This window comes from Bidens hawaiensis, unplaced genomic scaffold, assembly GCF_021521415.1.
Source record: "Bidens hawaiensis isolate Kalapana, Puna unplaced genomic scaffold, B.hawaiensis_p1.1 tig00031832_1, whole genome shotgun sequence".
Lineage (NCBI taxonomy): Eukaryota > Viridiplantae > Streptophyta > Magnoliopsida > Asterales > Asteraceae > Bidens > Bidens hawaiensis.
The window spans coordinates 71,934-96,880 of record NW_027495388.1 but is presented as its reverse complement, the minus strand read 5'-3'; the positions used below and the strand labels follow the sequence as shown (position 1 = coordinate 96,880).

At 35.1% G+C, this 24,947-nt stretch overlaps 2 protein-coding genes across 3 annotated transcripts; both read left to right on the top strand.

Moving 5' to 3' along the window:
- Positions 1-528: 528 nt before the first annotated feature.
- On the top strand, positions 529-15,320 carry LOC143582653 (uncharacterized). The gene is made up of 22 exons (XM_077065173.1): positions 529-582; positions 1,193-1,702; positions 2,096-2,313; positions 2,424-2,492; positions 2,557-2,691; positions 2,786-2,904; positions 2,986-3,291; positions 3,834-3,921; positions 3,993-4,098; positions 9,345-9,452; positions 9,537-9,700; positions 9,865-9,985; positions 10,560-10,784; positions 11,251-11,441; positions 12,187-12,354; positions 12,443-12,548; positions 13,391-13,528; positions 13,616-13,777; positions 13,979-14,182; positions 14,600-14,794; positions 14,880-14,951; positions 15,072-15,320. The coding sequence occupies exons 1-22, from the start codon at positions 535-537 to the stop codon at positions 15,222-15,224; spliced, it is 3,606 nt and encodes a 1,201-aa protein (XP_076921288.1). The 5' UTR covers positions 529-534; the 3' UTR covers positions 15,225-15,320.
- Positions 15,321-19,633: 4,313 nt separating this feature from the next.
- LOC143582652 (mechanosensitive ion channel protein 2, chloroplastic-like) lies at positions 19,634-24,643 on the top strand. 2 transcript variants are annotated; one of them, XM_077065171.1, is made up of 14 exons: positions 19,634-19,706; positions 20,737-20,888; positions 21,019-21,078; positions 21,369-21,523; positions 21,643-21,766; positions 21,845-21,942; positions 22,035-22,148; positions 22,248-22,308; positions 22,394-22,543; positions 22,614-22,724; positions 22,840-23,007; positions 23,260-23,373; positions 23,614-23,670; positions 23,740-24,643. In XM_077065171.1, exons 2-14 carry the CDS (start codon positions 20,808-20,810, stop codon positions 24,358-24,360), a joined length of 1,914 nt encoding a protein of 637 aa, XP_076921286.1. In that variant the 5' UTR covers positions 19,634-19,706; positions 20,737-20,807; the 3' UTR covers positions 24,361-24,643. The 2 variants fall into 2 exon arrangements, with proteins under 2 accessions (XP_076921286.1, XP_076921287.1); XM_077065172.1 differs by having other exon boundaries at positions 19,653-19,706; positions 20,744-20,888.
- The last annotated feature ends 304 nt before the right edge of the window (positions 24,644-24,947 follow it).

Here is a 24,947-nt window from a genome sequence, read left to right as displayed (position 1 = left end):
AAACATAAAGTCAAATATTTTCCTTAAAAACGATAATAAAAAGTTAAAAGTGTCACTGATCAGTCAAATATAAATTATTATCGACACTTATTATTAAATTACCACTCTTTTAATATCCTATATTACCAGTTTTTATTAAACTATAAAAGTAAATAAATTAAAATCGTGGTAAATAAAAAAATAAAATAAAAAATAAACAGCCCACAGTCAGCATGAGTTTAGAGAGAGAAAACAAAAAAGTTAGAGAGAGAAGCAGAAACTCCCAATTCAATTAATATATTAATATTTATTTCCTGCTGTCATCAGATCCACTTCTCGTCTTCACTTCAAGATTTCTTTCTTTTTATTTTTATTATTATTTTTCCACATTCACCTGCTTAAACATCAACTCCAACACACTCTCTGTTTTCACCATCAAAACCCCATTACTTGCATTTTACTGTTTTGTACTTGCGAGTTTCTTGATTTCTGTTCTGGGTCTTTGATTATTATTGCTGGATGTGATTCTAAAACCCTAGAAGCAAGCAAACAATCATGTTTACTGAAGGGTTGGATAACAATGCACTTAGATGGGTTAAAGAGGTCAGCTTTCTTCATCCTCTCAAACTTAACAATTTTGAATTTTTTTCAAAAATCTGGATTTTGTAATGTGAACAAGAAACCCAATTTTTTTTAATAAATTTTTATTAGAATTGTAATTACTGAAAGATTGAAGTATGCTTATTTTTACCCAAATGAGAATTAGGGTTTTGTTATATTTCTTGTTCTTATGTTTGAAAGTAAAAAAAAATTAGCATTGTTAAATAAGTTGTTAATTTGTTAAATTAATATTATGGTTGTGTAGGTCCTAATTTCCCATACAGAAATTTATTATAATAATCACTAAAAATTGAAAATTATGTTTAAAAAAAAAATCTTGAAACTGTTTCATTTGGGATTTACACTAATTTGTTTCTGTTATGTTTAAAAATCCAAACTTTTTATTTATTAGGAAGCTTATTTATTAGAAATTGTGTATTGTGAACATGAATACCTAATTTCTGGTACATTGGTTTGTTTAAATAATAACTAAAAACCAAAAAATGTTACACTGATTTGTTTCTGTTATGTTTAAAATCCAAAACTTTATCTTTGGTGTTATAAATTGGATGAAGGTTGTTAAATATGTGAATAATGATGGTTTTAAATTCAGGGGTCAAATAATTCGAAGAAGGAGGTTCCTTACTATGTCCCAAATCATCGGTCTCGAATCAATCCCATTACTTCACGAAACGGTAACCGAGGGTTCGGATTACCTCCCGCTTCAAAGTTCAGAAGCGGGCATCTACTCGGGCCGGGGGTTATTCCAATATCTCAAGTATTACCGGGAGAAGATACAAATTCAGCTTCTGAAAATGACATGTCAACTGATTCGGATGGTGAGGTGTACAGTGGATGTTACTCAATAGATTCCTCCCCTCAAGATGATAGAGTTCTTCCTGGTAATAGGTCTTTTGATCCTACGCATGTGCGGCCACGCTATCATGTGTACTCGAGTGATGTCAGCTCTTCGGTTGAAACAATGGGGGCTAGAAGAATTGATACAAACCGTGTTGCAAATAATAATGTTTATGTTGATGATGAATCGGATGCTTCGAATGATAGCTCTGAGTTCTCAATGACACAAGTTCCGCCACGGGTCAATGTGAATGCTTCTAGAAAGGTACAAGCCAACTTTGAGTTTAATCCTTTTTTTATTTACCTGAATGTTATTGGAGTCAAGTATTTGATTACTGATGATAATCATGTTTTGTGTGTAAACTATTGGTTTTGTATATTTGGTTGAAAAAGGTTTTGGTCATGTTTAATAAAATCTGCTTTAATCTGATGTTGTAGAGGTGCAATTTTGACTTATTTATAAATAGACAGGCCAATTTCAGTTTTATCCCATTTAGAGATAAACGGGTCAATTTCACTTTTGAACCTTTGGCCATATTAGAAACAAGTCAAATGGGCTGCAACAAGTTTTCAGCAGCAAGCATCCCATTTGATTAAATGTACATTATTTGTTATTATAAAACGTATTATGCTTACCTATGAAAGTCAACTGTTGCAGGATCATAGGTCCTTTGAAGATATTCCTAGTGCACCTCCATTTTCGGGCCCGGTTGGAGAAATCAAGCAACAAGAACATCCCCAACCCTCCATATCGAATCATACACCTTTGAGACCTAAGTCTCATGATTTTGAAGTTAAACCGGTTATAGAAAAAAAGACTCCTAGTGTAGATTTGAAGGATGATCATAACAATGAGACTTCAAAAACATCTAATAGGTTCGTTTGTTCTCCATAATGTGCTCATTTCTTGATCTTTGTCAACCAAGAAAATTATAATCTTGAAAACCAAGAAAAAGCTGAACACTTTTATGCATTTTTATTACCAGGAATGTTGGTGCGGAAAGCGGGCCCTCATCAGGATCGTTTCATGCTCGTCTTCCCACATTTCATGCAAGGTACATTACAAAGTTAATTACTATTATACCCTTTTAGCTAATACGTTGTTTTCTCTTGAACTAGTTCACTTGGGCCTTGGCATTCTGTGATTGCGTATGATGCATGCGTTCGGCTTTGCTTACATGCTTGGGCCAAGGGTTGTATGGAGGCCCCTATGTTTCTTGACAATGAATGTGCTTTATTAAGAAGTACCTTTGAGTGAGTTTATTTATTCATTAATTTATTTCTCTCGTGTTGATTATTTGATATGTTGTTTCTTATTTATAATATTTCCGGTTGATCTTTGGTTTAGTTTGCAACAAGTGTTACTGCAATCAGAGGGTGAATTGCTTGTAAAACAGTCTTCAGAAGTTGGTAGCAAAGGAAGTGCAGCTAAACCAAAGACAATGGTTGGGAAAATGAAGGTTCAAGGTATTGTCTTTTAGTCAACACATATGACTTTTAGTAAACCGAATTTCTAATAATTGTGATATTGATTTTCTATGGATGCAGTCCGTAAGGTGAGGATGGGAGTGGACCCACCTACAGGATGCAACTTTTCATCACTTAAACCACCAAAAGTTAAAATGGAAACCGTTAAACGACATTGTGCAACAGTACAATCCAAGATGTCATCTGGGTGGCAAGCGGTTAAAAGAATCCCGTTTTCACCTCGTAAGCCCATCAACGGTTCTTTTTCTCAACATAGCTTGGCTTACATGCAAGCAAGCGGACAATATATTAAGCAAATTTCTGGCCTTCTTAAAACTGGTGTTTCAAGCTTACGAACCACTTCATCCGCCAATGAAGTTTTGCAAGGTTTGTAGATTACTTTTTTATTATTTTGTGTTTATATGTGTTTCTTCTCTTTGAAGTTGTAATAATCAGATAATTTGTTGTTTGGGTATCTACTAAACTAAATTAAATGACCAAAAAGGACCCTTTTTGTTTAACTAGGGTATTAATTTAAATATTTTATTTTTGATTAGTTTTAATAATAAATTTATAATCTTGTTAAAAAGTTATCATCTAAAATTTCATGATTATTGATTTTTTTAATATTAACAAGAAACGTAGATGAAAATGCTTAAAATAGAATAAAAAAGGTATGAAACTGATTATTGAAATTTATTAATCATGAAATTATTGACCAAAAAAGGACCTTATTTTGTGTAGATATTTCTTTATATTGACCATTTATTTATTTTTAGTTATAATAATAAATATTATAATCTTTATTGTTAAAAAGTTATCATCTAGAATTTCTTGATTATCTATTTCCTAATTTCTTGACTAAAATGTTTAAATTAGGGTAAAAAAAGGTATGAAACTGATTATTTCAATTGATTATTTGTCAACAGAGACATACTCGTGTTCGTTAAGATTAAAAAGTTCGGTTGAAGAGGATTCCGTCCGAATGCAACCTGGATCCAGTGAAGTTCATATATTGTATGTTTGTCACATTCTTCTTACTATGTGATTTATTGATTGAAGGTAGTTACTAACCACTGAGATTGCAGTTTGCCAAATAGTCTTGGAGATGACTTGATTGTTGAAGTATTTGATTCTAAAGGGAAATATTGTGGTCGGGTCCTCGTCCAGCTGGCTACCATATCTGAAGATCCAGTAAGTTCTTTGAAATCATTTTGATTTTTTGGTGAAGGGTCAAATTGCAGTAACTAACAACAAATATTCAGTTTAAAACCATTCAGTTTGTCAAAAGTTGTATGTATTGACTTTGGACAACTTTCAACCCGTTACTTACTTGACCAAGTTGATCTGTCTAAGATAAAACGCAACCCAAATTGGCCGACTCTCAAAGTAACTGGGATGCAGTGCTTTTAGAGATAAACTTGGTAAATGATTGTATATTGATTGTATGTTCAATTGAGATACAATATGGTCCTATATATAGATCTATACAAGACATCATTAGGGCCGGCTATTAGTGTCTAGGGATTGGCCCATGTTATACAAGTGATATCGATCAATACTCCCCCTCAAGCTAAGGCCGGGGACCAATTCTTAGCTTGGACTTCAAAAAGAGAAAACGTTCTGATGGTAGTGGCTTTGTGAAAATGTCAGCAATCTGATCATGTGTGGAAATAAACTGAACAAATAACTTCCTTTGAGCAACCTTCTCTCGAACAAAATGAAAGTCTACTTTCACATGCTTTGTTCTGGCATGGAAGACTGGATTGGCAGATAGGTATGTGGCTCCTAGATTATCACACCATAGGATTGGAGCAATCTGCATTGGGACACGTAGTTCTCTCAACAATGTTTCAAGCCAAGTTAATTCAGCAACCGTGTCAGCCAAGGCCTTGTATTCAGATTCCGTGGATGATCGAGATACAGTTTTTTGTTTTCTAGCTGACCATGAGATTAGATTCGACCCAAGATATATTGCATATCCCCCCGTGGATCGACGGTCATCCGGACACCCAGCCCAGTCGGCATCAGAAAATGCAGTTAAATTTTGAGCGTCTGTATAGGCATGTAGAACAGGAGAAGATCTGCTAAAGAGTAAAAGACCATGATCTGCTGTCCCGTGTAGATAGCGTAAGATACGTTTAACAGCGGACCAATGATTTTCAGTGGGGGAATGCATGAACTGACAAACTTTGTTAACCGCAAAGGTGATGTCAGGTCGTGATAGGGTGACATACTGTAATGCCCCAACCATTTGTCTATACTTAACAGGATCATCAAACGGAGAACTGTCACCAAGATGAAGAGAAGCATTGGTGGTGCAAGGTGACGGCACCGGTTTGGATTGTGATAATTTTGCACGTTCCAACAATTCAGTAATGTATTTCCTTTGAGAAAGGATGATATCAGACCCTGATCGGACCACTTCAATGCCCAAAAAATAAGATAGAGGACCCATATCTTGTATAGCAAATGATTGACTAAGACGGTGCACAATGTGATCAATGGCCTGGGTGTTATCGCCTGTCAAAATAATGTCATCAACATATACCAGCATATATAGTATCGTCCCATTTTGTGAATATATAAATAAAGACGGATCGGTTTTAGATCCCTTGAAACCGAGAGCAATCAAGGCAGAAGAGAGACGTTCGAACCATGCTCTAGGTGCCTGTTTGAGACCATACAAGGATTTATGTAATAGACACACGTGATTCGGTTTACCGGGGTCGATGAATCCTTGTGGTTGTTTCAGATAGACTGTTTCTTTTAGATCCCCATGTAAAAATGCATTTTGAACATCAAGTTGTCGGAGAGTCCACCGGTTTGTAACGGCTAAGGAAAGAACAACTCTGATGGTGGTGGGTTTCACCACTGGGCTAAAGGTTTCAGTGTAGTCAATGCCAGCTTGCTGATGGAAACCTTTTGCAACTAGACGCGCCTTGTATCGCTTAACTGCCCCATGTTGATCGCGTTTTACTTTATAAACCCATTTGCAATCAACCACATTAGTGTTTGGAACACGGGGAACCAAAGACCATGTACCATTACGGAGAAGTGCGGAGTATTCATCCGCCATAGCCTTACGCCAGTGAGCCTCTTTATTGGCAACGGCAAAGGAGGTGGGTTCGATGTTAGGTGGACTAGTGGAGGTATGGTATGAGGTGGGATTAAAGTATTGGTTTTGTTTGGGGTTAGGTCTTAGGTTAGCTGGTCGTTGGCGAGGTGGAGTGGGTGGAGTAGGTACGGTGGGAGTGGCAGAAGGATATGTGGTGCTGGTCTGTTGTGATGATTGTGGTTGTTGAGATGGGGTAGAGTAACGGTCGAAGGCAGAGATTGGAGTGGTTTGTGGGGCTGTACGACGAGAATAGGTATTAGTGGGCTGAGTAGTGGTGGTTTGGTCTGGTTGTGAGGATGTCTCATTGGTTGTGTGAGAGGTTGGAATTTGGGCTGAAGGTGATGGTATGGTATGGGCCGGTTCTGGTGAGATAGTGGTGGCAGATTCGGGTGGGTCGGTGTGGACTGGTTCTGGTGGAATGGTGTGTGCCGGTTGTGAAGTGGTATGGTCTGCTGGTGTATCAGTTGGCATAGGAAAGGGACCGGTTGGATAAGAGGAAACATAGGGATTGATAGGTGTAGGGGGTGACTGGTCGGTAGAATTAAGTAGAAAAGGGAAGGTGTTTTCATGGAACCGAACATGACGGGCAATGTAAATGCGTTCGGAGACGGGGTCAAAACAACGATAACCATGATGAGAAGTGTTATATCCAAGGAAAACACACGGTGAAGAGCGGAAATCCATTTTATGTGGATTATAAGGACGAAGATATGGAAAGCATTGGCAGCCAAAGACACGAAGGAAGGAGAAATCAGGTGGGTGTTTGAACAAGTGCTCGAAAGGAGATATTGTGGAGTTTGTGCGAGAAGGCATGCGATTTATCAAGTAGACGGCTGTTTCAAAGGCAAAATGCCAAAAACGTTGAGGGACGGAGGCCTGTGACATTAATGTTAGACCGGTTTCAACAACGTGCCGGTGACGTCGCTCAACAATACCGTTCTGTTCGCTAGTATGGGGACAAGAGAGACGATGAGTAATGCCTATTGTGGCAAAGAAAGAGGAGAGATTTCGGAATTCTCCTCCCCAATCAGACTGTACAGTTTTAAGTTTAGTAGAAAATTGTCGTTCAGCCATAGTCACAAATTGTTTAAAAACTGCAAAGACATCAGATTTGCGTTTCAAGGGAAACAACCACATGAATTTGGAGAAATGATCAACACATAATAGAAAATAATTGTGGCCATCAAAGGAAGGTACAGGGGCTGGCCCCCAAACATCACAAAATACTAAATCCAAAACACACGTACTTTTATAATCAGAAGATAATAAATGTGGTTTGGAAGATTTTCCAACTGAACATGGATTACAATGAAAATCAAAAGTCTTAGCAGAAACAGGTAAATGATATTTAGAAAGCATTGTCTTGAATAATTGAGAATGTGGATGTCCCAATCGTTGATGCCAGGTGGTTGTTGAAGCACGAGTTGTGGAAAAAGCAACTTTTGGAATTGGCTGGTTTATTGGAAGTTTAAGAGAGTAGAGTCCACCGTCACTTGGACCCGTGAGGAGGGTAATGTGTGTAGACTTGTCCTTCACAGAAAAAAAAGTAGCATGAAATTCAAAATAGACATGATTATCTTCACAGAATTTTTGTACAGAAAGAAGGTTTTTCTTGAGGGCGGGAACATGAAGAATGTTGTTCAGGTAAAAGGTTTTGTTAGGAGAGGAAAATTTTTTTGAACCAATATGTAGAATAGGGAGGGCCGTACCGTTACCAACTTGTAGGTTATCATCACCAAAGTAAGGCTCAGCGGAGTCAAACCCTGACATATCTAATGCTCCATGGCCATTGGAACCTGTGTCTGGAAGCCAGTTGGTGTAAGCTTGTGAGCGATGGTCTGCATAGTTAGCAGACGGTTGTCGTGACCGGATGGTAGATGGGTCTCTGTTTGGGCATTGAGATGGGACATGTCCTATCCCGCACCTGTTACAAGTTCCATACACAGTATTTTGATTAGATGCCCAACTAAACTGACCTGAGTTTCGAGTTCCGTGGCTGCGATTGTAGTTGTTGATGTTTCGACCACCACGGCCACCACGGGTACCACGACCGCGTGAGTAATGTGACTGTCCAGCCCTGTTTGTATAAAAGGCTTGAGGTGTGGAGGTTTGTGAGGAACCCGGGGCTGGTTGAAGTTGAAAACCGAGACGGGCAACCATCTGCTGAATGGCCTGAACAGTGTCAGGAGGAGCCGAGGCAGAACTTGCTGCAGTGGCAGCCGTGAAGGCTTGTACAGGGGCAACTTCAGAGGTTGGTTTCCTGATTAGAAACTCATGGTCAGCAATGAGACTGGGAAGCTCAGAGAACACAGCCCGAAAGTCTCTGGCCAGGAGGCCTTGTTTGACTCCATTATACTCTTCACGAAGACCTGCAACAACTAACATAACAACATCTTTGTCAGGCATTGGATGTCCAATATTCGCAAGGGCATTTGCGTATTCTTGTGCCCGAGCGAGATATGCAGCAGAGGTTTCATCCCCTTTCATTTGAATTTTCAGTAGCTGCGTTTTCAGTGTGAATTCTCTTGAAGAAGTATGGAGGGCATAAGCACGTTCAAGAGTAAGCCACACATCACGGGAAGTATCACCTTGAACATGCTGAAAAGAAGCTTCTGAGATGGTTGAGGTGAGTATCATGAGGACGTGGGCATCATTAGATAACCAAGCTGTGTGGTTGGGATTAGGGATGGGAACAACAGCAGCAACATCCTTGTCTGATGTTCCCTGTGATGATGAAATTGTGGATGGAGGGCAGGGAATACTCCCATCAATATAACCGAAGAGTCCATTGGTAACAAGAAACGGCTTGATCATAGCCTTCCAATGTCCATAGTTTGTAGGAGACAAAGTGAAGGCAAACTTGTGAGAGTTGTGTGAGGTTTTCTCGGTAGTAGAGAAGGCTGCGAGGAGGGCCATTGTGTAGCCGAAAAGAAGGGATCAAGGCTTGGAAAAAGAAGAAATTGGCGGCTGATGAACAGTGACGATGAACAGTGTCACGGCTAGGGTTAGGTTGCAGGCAATTGTAATTGCTGGAAGGTGGCGGCTGATTAGGGTTAGGCTCTGATACCAAGATAAACTTGGTAAATGATTGTATATTGATTGTATGTTCAATTGAGATACAATATGGTCCTATATATAGATCTATACAAGACATCATTAGGGCCGGCTATTAGTGTCTAGGGATTGGCCCATGTTATACAAGTGATATCGATCAATATTTAGTAATGATTGTTAAAGTTAAATGACCAGATTTAAAACAATAAGTGAGATAATTACTATTTATTGCAATTATTTATACATATATTTGTTATATTTGTTTCAGAACGAGAAGCTAAGTTGGTGGTCTATATACCGAGAACCGGAGCATGTGCTTGTTGGTAAAATTCAACTGTACATAAACTATACAACAAGTTTAGATGATAGCATCAAGGTTAGTCATGTTAAAATTACTAAATTCATTATGTTTGACCAAGAAACATTAATAGTTTGACCAAGAAATCTTCTTGTTTTGCAGTGCGGTTCTGTAGCTGAAACGGTGGCATATGACATTGTTATGGAGGTTGCCATGAAAGTACAAAAGTTCCAACAAAGAAATTTATTGTTGCGTGGTCCATGGAAATGGTTACTTGATGAGTTTTCATCTTATTATGGTGTTTCTGACTCTTATACCAAGCTAAGGTTTGATGTTATACAATTTGTTCTTAGAGGTGACACAAAAATCGGGTTGGGTAATGGGTCGGTCAACCCAGAAAACCTTTTGTTAAAAAAAAGTAACTATTTCTATTAAATAATTTTGGCCCATAAAAATGTTTATAAAACATGTGTTGTTTCCATGTTTTCAGGTATCTTTCGTATATTATGGATGTTGCTACGCCAACAGCTGATTGTCTCTCGTTGGTGTATGACTTGTTATTACCAATTATGTTGAAGGGAAATAGCAAGAGCGCCCTTAGTCATCAAGAGGTTAAACCTTTGCTAATTATTTGTTTGCATTAGTTATATTCAATGGTTTATTATAAAAAAATTGAGTCCGAAAATAGTGAAGTGTTCATTTTAATATTGAAGGTTAATCTGAACTTACTATTCCAATAAAAACTTTCAATAATTACTTTTTAGTGTTTGGCGAAAGGGAATTATGATGTTGATCATTTAGGGTCAATTGTCAAAATAATCAGTAATTCAGTATAATTTGCTAATGCAAATGTAATTTTATTAATTTACTGTTCTCGTATTTATCACTTTAGAATGCATTTTCATATCAAATTCCTAATATTAGAAGTTGTATTTTAACTTTTAAGACTATTGTATTAGTTTTCAATTATAATGCTGGTTGGTAACTAAGTATATTATGTTGCTTTTTTAAACTTTCAATTTTAAGTTGTATTTTAAGACATTATTGTATTAATTTCCAATTTTAATGCTGCATAAATCTTAATTGTTAGTAAATAGTAACTTAGTATATTATATTCTTGTTTAAATAACAATATATTGCATTTTGTATCCTAACCAAATGTATTGTTTTTGGTGATGTTACCAGAATAGAATATTGGGAGAGATTGAAGAGCAAATCGAACAACTTCTTGCTCTTGTTTTTGAGAATTACAAGTCACTTGATGAGCAATCGCCATCTGGCATAATGGACGTTTTTAAGCCTGCTACTGGAGTGGCTGCACCAGTTTTGGAACATGCTGTTAAACTTTTTAAACTCACTCATGATATATTATCTCCTGAAGCACAGAACAAATTATATGGCTACTTCCAGGTTCACAATTTTACACACTTTAGTAATATTAACTTTTTCACAGTTTAGTAAAATGACTATATTGCCCTCATCTTTTATCCTTTTGATATGTCAACGTTAACGTTTTCGATTTTAGTTTTAAGTTAAAATATAATGTTTTCCTGTTTCATCTAAAATCATGATTTTGATTTATAATTCTATAAAGTCAGTTTGTGTTTATAAATTTGATGTAAAAGTGAAATAAAAATTAGGAAATTCATAGATGATGAAGATGAGGGTATTATAGTCAAGTGAAATAAAAGTGTAAGCAAACAATAATTTTGAGGAGGTATGATATCCATAATTTTGCAATTCATGATTTCACTCATAACTAATACTTTAAAGAAAAGGTGCAACTTTTCTCTTTTAAAATAGTCATAAATCATAATTAGAATTATTACTTATTTACCCTTTGTTATAATTACAAATAATTTGTTTTGATCATTAGGCTGCTGCTAAAAAAAGATCTAGAAGACACTTGACTGAAACCGATGAGTTTGTTAGTGGGAATGGTGAAGGCATTATAATGGATTCTGTAGGTGTTACGACTTCTTATCAGAAGATGAAACACGTTTGCATGAACATAAGAAATGAGATTTTTACAGACATTGAGATACACAATTGCAATATACTCCCAAGGTGTGTATTCTTTATTTCATTCTATTTGAAAAACATTGTCTTGACTCTTGACAGTTTTAATGACCCAACATGAACAAACATGCACGTAAGTAAATGAGAAAACATTAACGAATGTAAATGAACGAACATTAACAAACACATAATCGAATGTTCATGAAGTGACAATCGAATGGACACATTCATGTTCGTTCATTTAATTAATCGAACAAATATCCTTGTTCATTATCGTTCATTTATCAAACAAACGAACGTATACGAACTTCCTGACGAACACTTTGTTGAAAGTTCGGTTTGTTTACAACCCTAAGGCCTAAGCACAATCAAACAGTCTATATAGATAAACACACTGAACTTAAACTAATGATAATGTCTTATAGATAAAGTACAATAAAACATGAACTAATGATAACCCTCATGTTTATTAGTTTATGTTTTATTGTGTTTAGGGTTGTAAGCAGGACCGGACGTTTAGCGAACCATTCGTTGGGAAGTTCGTTTGTTTAATAATTGAACAAACATGAACATGGAATTCTTTTTGATAAATTAAAGGAACGAATACGAACAATCGCGTTCGTTCGTTTACGTACATTCATGTTTGTTTATTCATGTTCAATCAATAAGAGAATTATCTCTTTCGTATATTTGGTCTATCCTTTAAATCTGAAAAGTTAAGCTGATTTTACAAGGGTAGTTTTGTCATATCTAAAATTTGTAACGCCTCTTTTAAACATTAATTTTTTTGTAGTTTTATCGACCTACCAAATCTTTCATCAGCAATATACAGTGCAGAAGTCTCAAGCAGATTAAGATCTTTTCTTGTTGCTTGCCCTCCAACTGCTCCTTCCCCTCATGTTACCGACCTTGTCATTGCGACTGCAGACTTCCAAAAAGATCTTGCCAGCTGGAATATTTAGTAATATTTGACCAACTTTTGTTATATGCTAATTGTTTGACTTTGCATGGGTTAATCTATTTATTTATTTATTTATTTATTTTGTCAGTCCTGTAAAAAATGGGGTCGATGCAAAAGAGTTGTTTCATTTGTATATCATGGTATGGATTCAAGATAAGCGTTTGTGTCTTCTGGAGACGTGTAAGGTGGATAAGGTATGCAATAAGCAGTTTTCTTTTGCACCTTTTAACTATTATCTGCTACTCATCACATTTATGTCGTTAAATATTCTTATTTTCGTCCTGCCCCAAATTAAATGTGAGTTTTAGTTGTGCCCTTTTTGTTAAAAGTTTGACACGAAATCAGTTAAGGTAGTTTTTTTATATATTTTTTGATTACATACAATCACAAGAATTTCTCTATAGTCAATGGAACATACAATCCTTTAAGTTGGTTGGTGGCATGGATATTTTCTTAGGGGTGGTGTAAACGAGCCAAGCTGGAGCTCGTCTAGGCTAACTTTTGAGAGCTCGAGTTCGCCTTGTTTATTATTTTTATATATAGTTATTTTTTGTATATATAATATAATTCTATATAACGTAATATATATTATATTGTTATTTTTTGTCATGAAATCATGATTATATATATATTAGAAAATATTAGATAAATATATGTTTAATATACTACTTAAAATTTTATGAATAAAAGGCTGTTTAGGCTCGCGAGCAAGCATGAGCTCTGTAAGTGAAGCTTATGATCAGTCTAGTTTATGCTCGAGCTCATTTAAGCTCGGATCGATTCGAGCTTTTAGCGAGTCGATCTCAGGTTGCTCATTAGCAGCTTGCTTGGCTTGTTTACGCTCATTTTGTAGTATTTTGTGTATCTAGTATTTACATATTTAATGATACTTTTCTTAGTTTTTTTAGTTTTGAGTGAGGCAATTTATTTTTGGGAACGAGGGAAGAATCAGACATGTTGTATTTGTATCGAGTTATAGATACACAAATACGTATGTATATTGGTTATGCATTTTATGTTTAAATATTAAATATAGGTGAAATGGTCTGGAGTGAGGACACAACATTCAACTACTCCATTTGTGGATGAGATGTATGATCGCTTTAAAGAGACTTTGAACGATTATGAAGTCATTGTATGCCGGTGGCCAGAGTATACCTTTGCTTTGGAGAATGTACGTTTTAATGTGCTAATTATGGTTACAATTTCAATATTGTTGTTCAAGGGACATGTTTTTAACTTTACCATTAATAATAAATAGGCGGTTGCTGACATTGAAAAAGCGGTTATTGAAGCCCTTGATAAACAATATGCGGATGTAGTGGCCCCTTTGAAAGAGAACATGACTCCCAAGAAGTTTGGGCTAAAATATGTTCAAAAACTCACCAAAAGGACCACGAATCCTTATGTGGTGCCTCCTGAGGTTTGTATTCTACATTTCTATTATATTGTGTAGTTGTAAAAACGCCATCTTTGTTATACTTTTATAGGATTTTAGTAGTCAAAATGGATGGTTGAGTTAGCGGGTCAAAAATTGTTAGTACTAGTGTCTTCAATAATAGTATTAGTATATTACGGTTAACCCTATTCTTTTTATTTATTTTAATTATTATTGTGGATGTAGCTTGGAATTCTGTTGAACTCGATGAAGAGAATGCTTGACGTTTTGCGCCCTAAAATTGAGCTACAACTGAAGTCATGGGGTTCGTGTTGCGTTCCTAATGGAGGAAACGTAGCACCCGGAGAACGTATGAGTGAAGTCACGGTGATGCTTAGATCCAAATTCAGAAATTATCTTCAAGCGGTCGTTGAGAAACTAGTTGAAAATGTGAGTGCATTTTTTCTCTTTATTTTTGAGTCAGGTTTATTGATTTTCTCTAAGGGTTGCAATTTCGGCCCATTTACTTTTGAAATATTCAATTTGGGTTATGTTTCATTTTAACAGGTCTAAGGTTAAATCATTTTATTCAGAAAACTTTATTATTTCTTTTAAATGATGCATTTCTTGTAATTATATTTGATACCCTCATTGTTTTATAAAGGTCGAAAGTTTTCAAACATTTTGCAACATCTAATATTCTTGAATTTAATTAAAAAGCAAATGTGTCGAAAGTCGACTGATTTGTACATTTAATGCATGAAACCTCTTAAATCATTTTATCTCAAAACATTTGATATATGTTGAATATATTGCTATTTCAACGATTGCCACCTAATTTTCTTGGATTATTTTTCATTGGTGCAGACAAGATTACAAAACAGTACAAAACTCAAGAAAATCCTTCAAGATTCGAAGGAAAGTGTTGCGGAATCCGAGATTCGATGCAGGATGCAACCGTTAAAAGATCAACTTATCAATACAATAAATCATCTTCATACGATCTTTGAGACCCATGTTTTTATTGCAACATGCAGAGGTTATTGGGACCGAATGGGGCAAGTGAGTCAACATAGCATTTTTGCTAAAATGAAAAGAATAAAAAATACAATCTTTATCTGTACTCACATGTTCTGTGTTGTTTCAGGATGTTTTGGGTTTTCTTGAGACCCGAAAAGAGAATCATTCATGGTACAAAGGTTCACGAGTTTCTGTTTCTGTAAGTATCATTATGCCCCTCGAAACATGATAATTTTAGTTTTTCGTTTGTAGTTATCATTATTATTTATTATTTTTTCTGATCCGCTTGTTTAGTAACTTGTAATTTTTGAACACACAGATTCTGGATGACATATTTGCATCACAGATGCAACAATTGCTCGGTAACATACTTCAAGAGAAGGACGTTGAACCACCAAGATCAATAGTTGAAGTGCGGTCAATGCTCTGCAAGGACGCTGGTAGTTACAAGAACGATACTTTCTACTATTAGAAACCATTTTGCATATACATACAGGAAGAAGGCTGACCGTGTTGACTGTAGAAGTCGTTTTTTTGTTCATCTGAATGAGGGTGTTATATTATGTCTAGCAAGTATATATATAATTGATTTCTGGATGTTTATTAATAGTAGTGATTAAAGAGCACTTATAATTTTTTCATATAGCAAAGCAAGTATTTTTTGTTTGTTTATGGTCATATATTGATACATGTTAAAGAAGTTAAAATGGATTTTATAAAGGTTTCTGAAAATTGTATGGTTTTTATTAACTTTTCTTAAATAATTTGATGATTACTGCGAAGGTATATTTAGAAATTGGATGATTTTACCTATGAATTATAAAGTAATATAAACTTAAAATCAAGTTTAAGGTGGTAACCAAATCCTTCGAAAAAGAACGAGTTTTTCTCTCTTAAAATAAATAAAGAATGAAAACGCGTATTTTCAAATTACAAAAAATGTCACGTTTCTTATTTGTAGAAAAATGACCGGCTTCTATTTGTCTTCTAGAAAAAAAACAGTAACACATGTTTTGATTTGATTTTTTGACTTGTGATGAATGAACATTAAAATCTATGAAAGATAAAGGACAAAATATGATTCAACCGTGATAATCGTGCTTATTTGTGTATTCAGATTCTCACATATATATCTAAAGATTATTTCTTCCTAAAATTTTTCACTCTAATAATATTCTTGAGAAATAATCCCTAGGACACTTTAATCTATCACCATTTGTAAATACATCGTATTTGTCTTCATATAACTCTAATGGAAGTCTTTAGACAGAATAATACTCACTTATGCAAGTATAATGTTATTGTGTAGTTTCACAATGTGGTAATACCGTATGTCATATAATTCTCTTATTATAAATTTATAGCCATTATCACGTTTCTTTCTTCTGTTGACCAATTTATAGACAGTTAAACACAATTCATGCTAGATACTTTTTTAGGCCAACTCCTTGAAATACTGGATATGACATATTCATGGATCGACAAGCGAACTCTCAGTTTGATCAGGAGTGCCTAGAGAGCACTCTTTCCCCAACATCTGACTAGTGTGACTCTTTTATCGACCAATTTTCAATTTGTTTTCCTTTTATAGGCGGCTTAAAAGGTGCTCTCGTTGTACTGCCATACGCACCAGACTTTAGACCAACCAGGGTTCGGGGATCAAAGTTCCATTGATTCATCTATCTCAAATAGGAAAAGAAACGGAATCAAGAAGAGGTCAATTATATCAAAAAAATTTAATGTACTTAAAATTTCAATGCGAACCTGCATGCATCTCAACTTGCATTTCGAGACACTTAGCACGTTAAAAAATTGATCATTTTTAGTAGCCTTTACACCACTTAAATCATGAAGATTAATTATATATTGATTATGTATATAATGGAATTACATATGCACTATATACATAGAGTGTAATATTACATTTGAATACCTTCAAAATAAAATAATTATATAACTAATTTAATGTTCCCCACACGCTGTGCATGAAGAACAACCATTGCCTTGGCTAGTGGCAGAGCCAAAAATTATTTTCTATGAGTTCGGAACTTTTCGGTCCTTATATTTATTTATGGCCGTCTTCAAGATGGGTGCCCCGAACGAGTACTACAAAATGAGCCCTTATATACCCTTATATATATATATATATAGGGTAAGGATCCTAAAAGAACCCTTTGCAAATTGAGAACTTTGAGAACCATTTTGGACCACTAAAAACACCTTTAAAAAAATATTTAAAAAAATCATAAAACAAAAAATAACAAAAATTTTAAAAAAGTAAAAAAACCAAAATTCTTATATTTCATTCCGGTTTCATTAAAAAAATAAAAAAAATAAACGTCGTATTATACACATATGTATAATTTTATTTAATCTTTAGTTACGTAATATACACATATGTACAGTATCATTTATCTTAAATTATACACATGTGTATAAAAAATAATGTAAATGTACATATATGTATATATTATACATATGTGTATATAATTTGTTAAACCGAGTTTTTTTTAATGAAACCAGGATGTTAAAATAAGAATTTTGGTTTTTTTTAACCTTTTTCATTTTTGTGTTTTTTTTATTTTATGATTTTTTTTATTTTTGGATTTTTTGTGATCCAAAATGGTTCTCATAGTTCTCAATTTCAAAAAAATTCTCTAATGATCCTGATTATATATATATATATATATATATATATATATATATATATATATATATATATATATATTGACAAAAGTTGTGACAACAATACGCAATCACAAAGTTATTGTAGCAATAAACAAAAAGAAAACAAAGTTAAACAATAAACAAAACGAAGTTAACGAATAATTAAGGGGTGTCCTATAGTTGAATGTTAATGAAACCGAACCGCTAGCTAACATTAACACAAATTAATAATTATTGTATGGAACTTATCACAGTTAGGCTAAGGGTAATGGGGCTTGGTTGAGCTTCAAGTGATCCAATCAAAACCCGACACATAGGCGATGATGTGGCTCGTGATCAAGCCCTTGGATTAAGCCCCATAGGGTGTAGTGGGGCTTGATTGATCCACCCCAAGCTTGATTGTTAATTTACTCAAACCTCGTTCAAGCCCCGCGGTCCCGGCCACCCCCTCGTCCGCGACCTTGATCACATGAAGGGTGTAGTGGTGTTCGCGAGCCACGTTTGCAGCCACCTGGATCACCCCCTCGTCCGCGCCTCATTACCCCTACCCTTATGGTTAACTAATACAAAAGATAAAGCTTCATTGTAAATTGATATATCGGGGAAACGAAACGATCTATAAAAAATAAGAAATATTATAAAATTGCTTTAAACTATTAAATTAAATCATTTGTGTGCACTGCAACGTGTTGTCAGTTTAGTTTGCTATATTATACTCTTTTTATGAACTCTTTTTTTGTTAAATACCAATAAATAAATGAAATCGGTTTAAGCTATAGGTTTTGACTTTTGGCAAGTGGCATTTTTTATACTCTAGTTCTTCAACACATTTTGACATTTTTTAGTAGAGTTATAGGTAGTCACTAGAAAAACTGAAAACACCGTTACGACTATATATCTTTAATGTTCTCTTCCATTCAATTTAAAATTTTTAATGGGTTCGGTCACTGAAAAAGAAATTTTTAATGGGTTCGGTCACTGAAAAAGAATTGGTTCGCTCTTTAATACGTACTATAGTTTCAATATAAAACCGAAAATAGACCGGATTTGGGCGCCCCCGTAGCTACAAAGGTAGCTCTGCCATGGCTTGGCAAGGTCATATGCTAAAACTCATTATTAGTAGTAAGTTGCTATTGATCATTAGTGGCAATTGGATTGTCAACAAGTTGGCCCATTAGTCACAAGTCTGATTAGCAATAACTAGTAACTGATCACCATCATCTTGTTCGTTAGTGCCAATAGGTTGATCTATAGCAACTTGCATTACAACTGATGTAGTTAACGCTAATGATATTACTCCCTGGGTAATTAACTAATCGCAAACAAGTATAACCACCAAATGTAATATTTTTTCACAAAGAGTTGTGTCGTTTCATCTAATTGTGTAATGATTCCCAACTATAAAATAAGTGTCTTTCGTTCGATTATTGTAAACGCTATTTCCATGACAACATGAATATTCATTCGTGTTTTATCTTTATATTATTCGATTGAATTTTTTTAAAGCATCACTGATATACATCAAATATACAAGGCCCATGACAAACTACAAAACTTACACCATCATGATTACAACATGATATACTCATAACATCAATATGTAACACTTAAACCTAAACAATTTCTGATTATCATTTTTTTTATATTATTTCCAATTATTATAAAACATTATAACTAAGTTTAAATCCAATCGTCATAACTACTTTGGTGGATTGATCATGAGTTTTATCTTAAGTTCATCTAAGAGGTTATTATGTTTGACGTCGCGGACTCAATCTCACTCAATAACTAATGTGCCATATGAAACTCGGATGAAACACCATTAGGTAGATTAGGGTCTCATGACATCGAATCTTCGTATGAGATTTCCGTAGGTTAGCCAAATTTTTGTCGTAAAGAAAAAATCCAATCGTGTATAAAAGGCCAAAGCAAGTTATTCCAAATTCCAACACGTTTATTTATATATTAATAAATATAAATATAACTAATAAATAATGGAGTATAATAATATTCGTATTAATTTGTGTGGCTAAGTTTCGGCGACTCGACGAAGAGACGATAAAATAAAAATTGGAACCTCCTGCGTACGCATGCATGTATGTTTGTTAGTTGGTTGATACCATACATACCACCTCTCTCTTTCCGCCACGTCACAAATCAATTGAATAGAATAGAATAGAATAGTAGTAATAGTTCTCCTCTTTGTTTCCTCAGCCACCGTTGCCGGAATAACCTCCTCCGATTCAACTCAATTCGTCGAATTCTCTCTCAGATCTCTCGTCATCAGGTTTATTATTCCTTCTATTTCATTATTATTCTTCCTATTCTGTTTTTTATTTATTATTCCTAATTTAGTTGATACGTATATGATTTAGGGTTTTAGGAGCCATAAATCGCACCGATTTGATGAAAACAACTTCTTCGAGTGTTTTTAAAGTGATTACGGTTATTATTATTATTATTATTATTATAGTACATGTATTCAATGAATATTCTGATGATATTTGTTTAGCTTTTTATAGTTTTACTCGTGCGTCTACCGATTAATTAATTAGTTAGAGGTCTATTTAATTATTAGGTTAGGTTAGGTTAGGTTAGGTTTTGCCTGGTGTGACCAGATGTTTGACTGTCTGGGAAAATCAGTTGACATAAACCGATTATAACCGAAAATAACCGAGAATTTAGAGATAAGAGCTAAGATCTGAATTTGAATGATGAATGCTTACACATTGCTTTGCTTTTCTACTTTAAATTGGAAGTTGATGGTTTTGTTATTAGTTTGCGCATGGATCGAGCTCTGTGCTTTTTATTATTTGGATTTTAAGAGCATTGTTGGTTGTACGGTGGATTGATTTGTTTAGATACTGGTAAACTAGCAGACGCTTCAACTTTTGGAAATTTCAGACAAAATTTGCTGCTGTTGTTAGGCTTCTTTTTGAAAGTTTTTGTTTTACGCAAGGTTTGGTCAGTTGGAGATGATAGTAGTAACTAATAATATGAAACTGATATCAAGTTTTGCATATGAAAATGAGGCAGAGCTAAAGCACAAAAAGAAAGAATACACTCTTTAAGAACAAATTGCTACATTTCTGAATGAGAAAACCTAATACATTAAACCAACTAGATGCGACTCTTGAGTTAACGAGTATCCTGTTTCCTAGAGTTGATACCAAACAAATGCATGTGTTACCTAGTTATTTACATGTGGTATTTAGAAATTCATTTGTTTGAGCCATGAGGGTTTAGTGAATGTTCATTTTGGTATATTACTTCAAAGAATTCAGAATCCACTCCTTGATGGCTTCTTTTTATTGCAGGATACAGGTCTACATCACACCTTCATTTTTTGGTGAATATTGAATATTTGTGCATTTCCTACAATCTATCCATGATGGCTGCAACTGGTTCTTTGCTCTTTTCTCGAGAATCAGGGATCAATAAAAGTTCTGTATATAGCAGCCATTCTAAGGTGCATGATTTTATCCATAGCTCATTGGTTATCTTTTTCTTTAATCATTGACAAACTATAGGACTTCTAGGATGAATTTAACGTAAATTTTTAATGTGTTTATTAAGTTATGTCTTATTATTTTCACCAGGGAAAGAGATATATAGAACACACTCAGTTTTTTCCTGCAACTCTTTCTTCCAATACCTCGGTCTGTTTCTATGAATACTAATTTTTGTCATGTGGTAAATTAAATGAATCATTTTCATTTTGGTGACCGTTTCAACACAATCACACTCTTACTTATCATTACAAAACATCAGTGACAATTGTTTTGGTGCTCACTATGTATCCTGTTAAACTTGACATGTGTTTTGGATGGAGGAAGTGGTTTTTCTACATATGCCATTAAGGCATTAACAAATTTTTAATTCTGTTTCCTGAAGACTTACTATACATGAGGTCAAGACTCAAGATATGATTGTCTGTTTGCATCTGCAGCTACAAGAGGCTTGGAATGTACATCTTTTGACCATACAGAAGCCAGTAAAACCAACACCAACTAGGTGTAAAATCTTAGTTTGTCGATCTCTTTTTTCACCAAATAGTGGAAACCACATTCCTATCTTAAAAACAGCCGCTACAGTTTTGACAAGGTGATTTTTCCTCTTTATGTGTTTGTATATCCTACTGTTAACTGTTTTCATTTCCCTTTTACTATATTTTTAAGGTTACGTAGCAAATTTACCATCTTATATGGATGGCTTATTTGCAGGTCATATGAAGCTTTTCATGGTCGATCTCTTGTAGTGCAATTGATTCCAGCTGTTGGAATTATTGCTTTTGCTGCTTGGGGTATTGGACCTTTATTGCGAGTGTGCAGGGTCATTTTTCTGCAGGTATGTATGTATATTTTATCAAATTAGTATTATGAGCTTAAGTTGCTAATAGGCTGAATTTGGAATTACTTGATACAGAAAAATGGTAATAATTGGGACAAGAGTAAAGAACACCAGGTGATGACATCTTATATTCAACCGTTATTGCTATGGGGCGGTGCTGTACTTATATGCAGGTTAAAGTGACATCATTATAGAAGCTGTTAATACTTATAATATTACCATATTCCTCTCTCTCTTTGTTTTTGACAGTAACTAATGTTTGCAGAGTACTGGAACCAGTTATTCTACCTTCTGCATCAAGCCAAGCTGTCAAGCTACGGCTTCTGAATTTTGTTCGTTCATTATCTACAGTATTGGCATTTGCATACTGCTTATCAAGGTAATAATTGTTAATCTTGGATTCGTTTGAATATGTTAGTTTTATTGTCTTTTGTGTCATCATTTGATGTTTAGTCAATGCTATATATTGTTTTGACAGCTTGATACAACAAACACAAAAATTCTTTGCGGATAAAAAGGACCCTGGTGATGCAAGAACTGTATGATTCCAAGAATCTATTTTAATTTGATGGCATGATATAAGTATAACTAATACTTTGCTATTAAATTTATATTAATTTACAGATGGGTTATGACTTTGCTGGAAAAGCTGTATATTCTGCAGTGTGGGTTGCATCTATTTCCTTGTTCATGGAGTTGCTGGGTTTTTCTACTCAAAAATGGGTCACAGCTGGAGGGCTCGGTACTGTATTGCTCACACTTGCTGGTCGTGAGGTACATCCAAACTTAATTCACCTAAAATGTTTAAAATGCAGTTATTATAAACAGTGGCTATTTCATGTAGATATTTACAAATTTCCTTTCAAGTGTAATGATCCATGCAACAAGACCGTTCGTATTAAGTGAATGGATTCAAACAAAAATCGATGGCTATGAAGTCTCTGGTACAGTTGAGGTATGCATTTCATGTACGCTTTTAAACATAAACTATCTATCGATTTGCTACTTTAGGTTCTTTATAGAATTCAAGGAAACATGTTGTGAATATTTTATACTTTTGTTTGTGTCAGCATGTGGGTTGGTGGTCCCCAACAATTATACGAGGTGATGATCGTGAGGCAATTCACATCCCAAACCATAAGTTCACAGTGAATGTGGTGAGAAATCTGAGCCAAAAAACACATTGGCGCATCAAGACTCACCTTGCTATTAGTCACTTGGATGTCAACAAAATTAATGTGAGTACTATATTTCATTTAAGGCCACTCATATATTGAAATTCAACGAAGACATCCTTAAAGTTTTTGAAAAGACAAAATACCCTTTTTATCGATATATAAAAAACAATGACTCTGTAAAACTAAGGTGTTTTGGTCGTTGTACAATATTCTAACATGTTGTACAGATTTGGTTTAAATGAAATTAGATTCATACTTGAGTTGTTTATTTCATGTGTGTCTTGAATTTATTGGTTTATATTTTGGGAACAGAATATTGTGGCTGATATGCGCAAGGTTTTGGCCAAAAATCCTCAAGTGGAGCAGCAAAAGCTTCATAGACGGGTGTTCTTGGACAATGTTGACCGTGAAAATCAAGCTCTTTTGGTAAAGTTTGACCCATATGCTTAGGTTGATTTAGGTTATGTTTTTATCTTAAATGGTAAAATAAGTAAAAGAGTTGTTAACAAGGAATGAAGTCAAACGGGTTGAAAGTCACCCTAAAGTGTATTCAAATATTCTCACTAAATTATTTTAGTAAACCACACACCGCGTATGTTTTTGACTCAAGACTAGTAGTCATTAATCGCTAATGTAAAGTTGTATGCTCTTGTTTTTGTTTCGCAGATTTTGGTTTCTTGCTTTGTGAAAACATCACATTTTGAAGAATATCTTTGTGTGAAAGTAAGATTTCTCTGACTTTTGACTCTTAAAAAAATACCCTTTACTTATGTTTAGTTAATCTAAAAACAGGAAGCTATCTTGTTGGATCTACTTAGAGTGATCAGCCATCACCGGGCCCGTTTGGCCACACCCATCCGTACGGTGCAAAGAATCTACCGAGATGCAGACATCGATAACGTCCCATTTTCCGACATATTCACTCAAAACCGAGCAGCTTCTAACCGTCCATTCTTACTGATAGAACCTTCTTACAAAGTCAATGGTGAAGATAAAACCAACCCTTCATCTCGACCATCCATTAACCCAGAAGAAAAGGAGGGTAAGCCTGTAACTCAGGTTACATCATCAGAGGCCACCACAGATCCGCACCCAAAACCCGCCGCTACTGAACCCAAAACCCCGGCAACCGTCACGTCACCACCGTCACCACCAGTGTCGTCAACTAGTGGTAACACGAGATCGGCATTGGAAGATAATATTGTACTAGGTGTGGCTTTAGATGGGTCAAAACGGATGCTTCCCATCGAGGACGAAATGGGACCCGCAACCTCACCTGAGTCCAAGGAACTGGCTAGCTGTTTAAATGGGAATGGTGGACCAACTACAGGCACTGGAAAAGACCAGAAAGATGAGCCGAGTGGTACGGTAGGGACCGGGACAAACGAACCAAGAGAACAAGAGAAGAGGTAACAAGCTGGTTTTTAGTAGGCTTGATGTATGTATCTCACAAAAATCCGAGGATTTGTATATCATTGTGGAGCTAGGAGTGTGTTGCATTGTGTAACTTGTTAATTTCTTCGGGTTCTTATACCAATGATCATTGAACTGAAACCTGACCAGTTCAAACAAAATTGAAAATTACAAAAAGCAGAAACCCGAACTTAGCCTGTTTAGTGGTGGTCCAGTTTCAGTTTGTAACTTTACATGTAATCATTTTAAGTATTCATAACCAGACCCATCATTGAGCTGGTTATGTTGCCGGTCCAAGGTCTGACCTATTTCTTATACGGCTACATATAAATAAAACAATAAATTCTATTTTAAATTGCTTGAGCTATACTTATCGAATCCATGAATCATTATCCTTGGCTGTTCTCTAGTGTGCACAGCCAAATGAAGATCGATAAAAGCGTTATTATTTATAGTCACTAGAATTGTCATTGACCATCTTGTAAAGATAATGGGGTTGAGGCGAGGTGATGTGATGATGTGGCTTAATTTACATCCTTACCATTGGGCGGCCTTACCGGCTCATGGCTATAAATTTTAAAACTGGT

Excerpts from the sequence above, each read along its gene's own strand:
- LOC143582653 (XM_077065173.1), top strand. The coding sequence starts at position 535 with ATGTTTACTGAAGGGTTGGATAACAATGCACTTAGATGGGTTAAAGAG. Across the intron at positions 10,785-11,250 it reads AATTATATGGCTACTTCCAG|GCTGCTGCTAAAAAAAGATC; the intron begins GTTCACAATTTT and ends TTTGATCATTAG. Across the intron at positions 14,795-14,879 it reads ATTGGGACCGAATGGGGCAA|GATGTTTTGGGTTTTCTTGA; the intron begins GTGAGTCAACAT and ends GTGTTGTTTCAG.
- LOC143582652 (XM_077065171.1), top strand. The coding sequence starts at position 20,808 with ATGATGGCTGCAACTGGTTCTTTGCTCTTTTCTCGAGAATCAGGGATC. Across the intron at positions 22,544-22,613 it reads TCACACTTGCTGGTCGTGAG|ATATTTACAAATTTCCTTTC; the intron begins GTACATCCAAAC and ends TATTTCATGTAG. Across the intron at positions 23,008-23,259 it reads TGGATGTCAACAAAATTAAT|AATATTGTGGCTGATATGCG; the intron begins GTGAGTACTATA and ends TTTTGGGAACAG.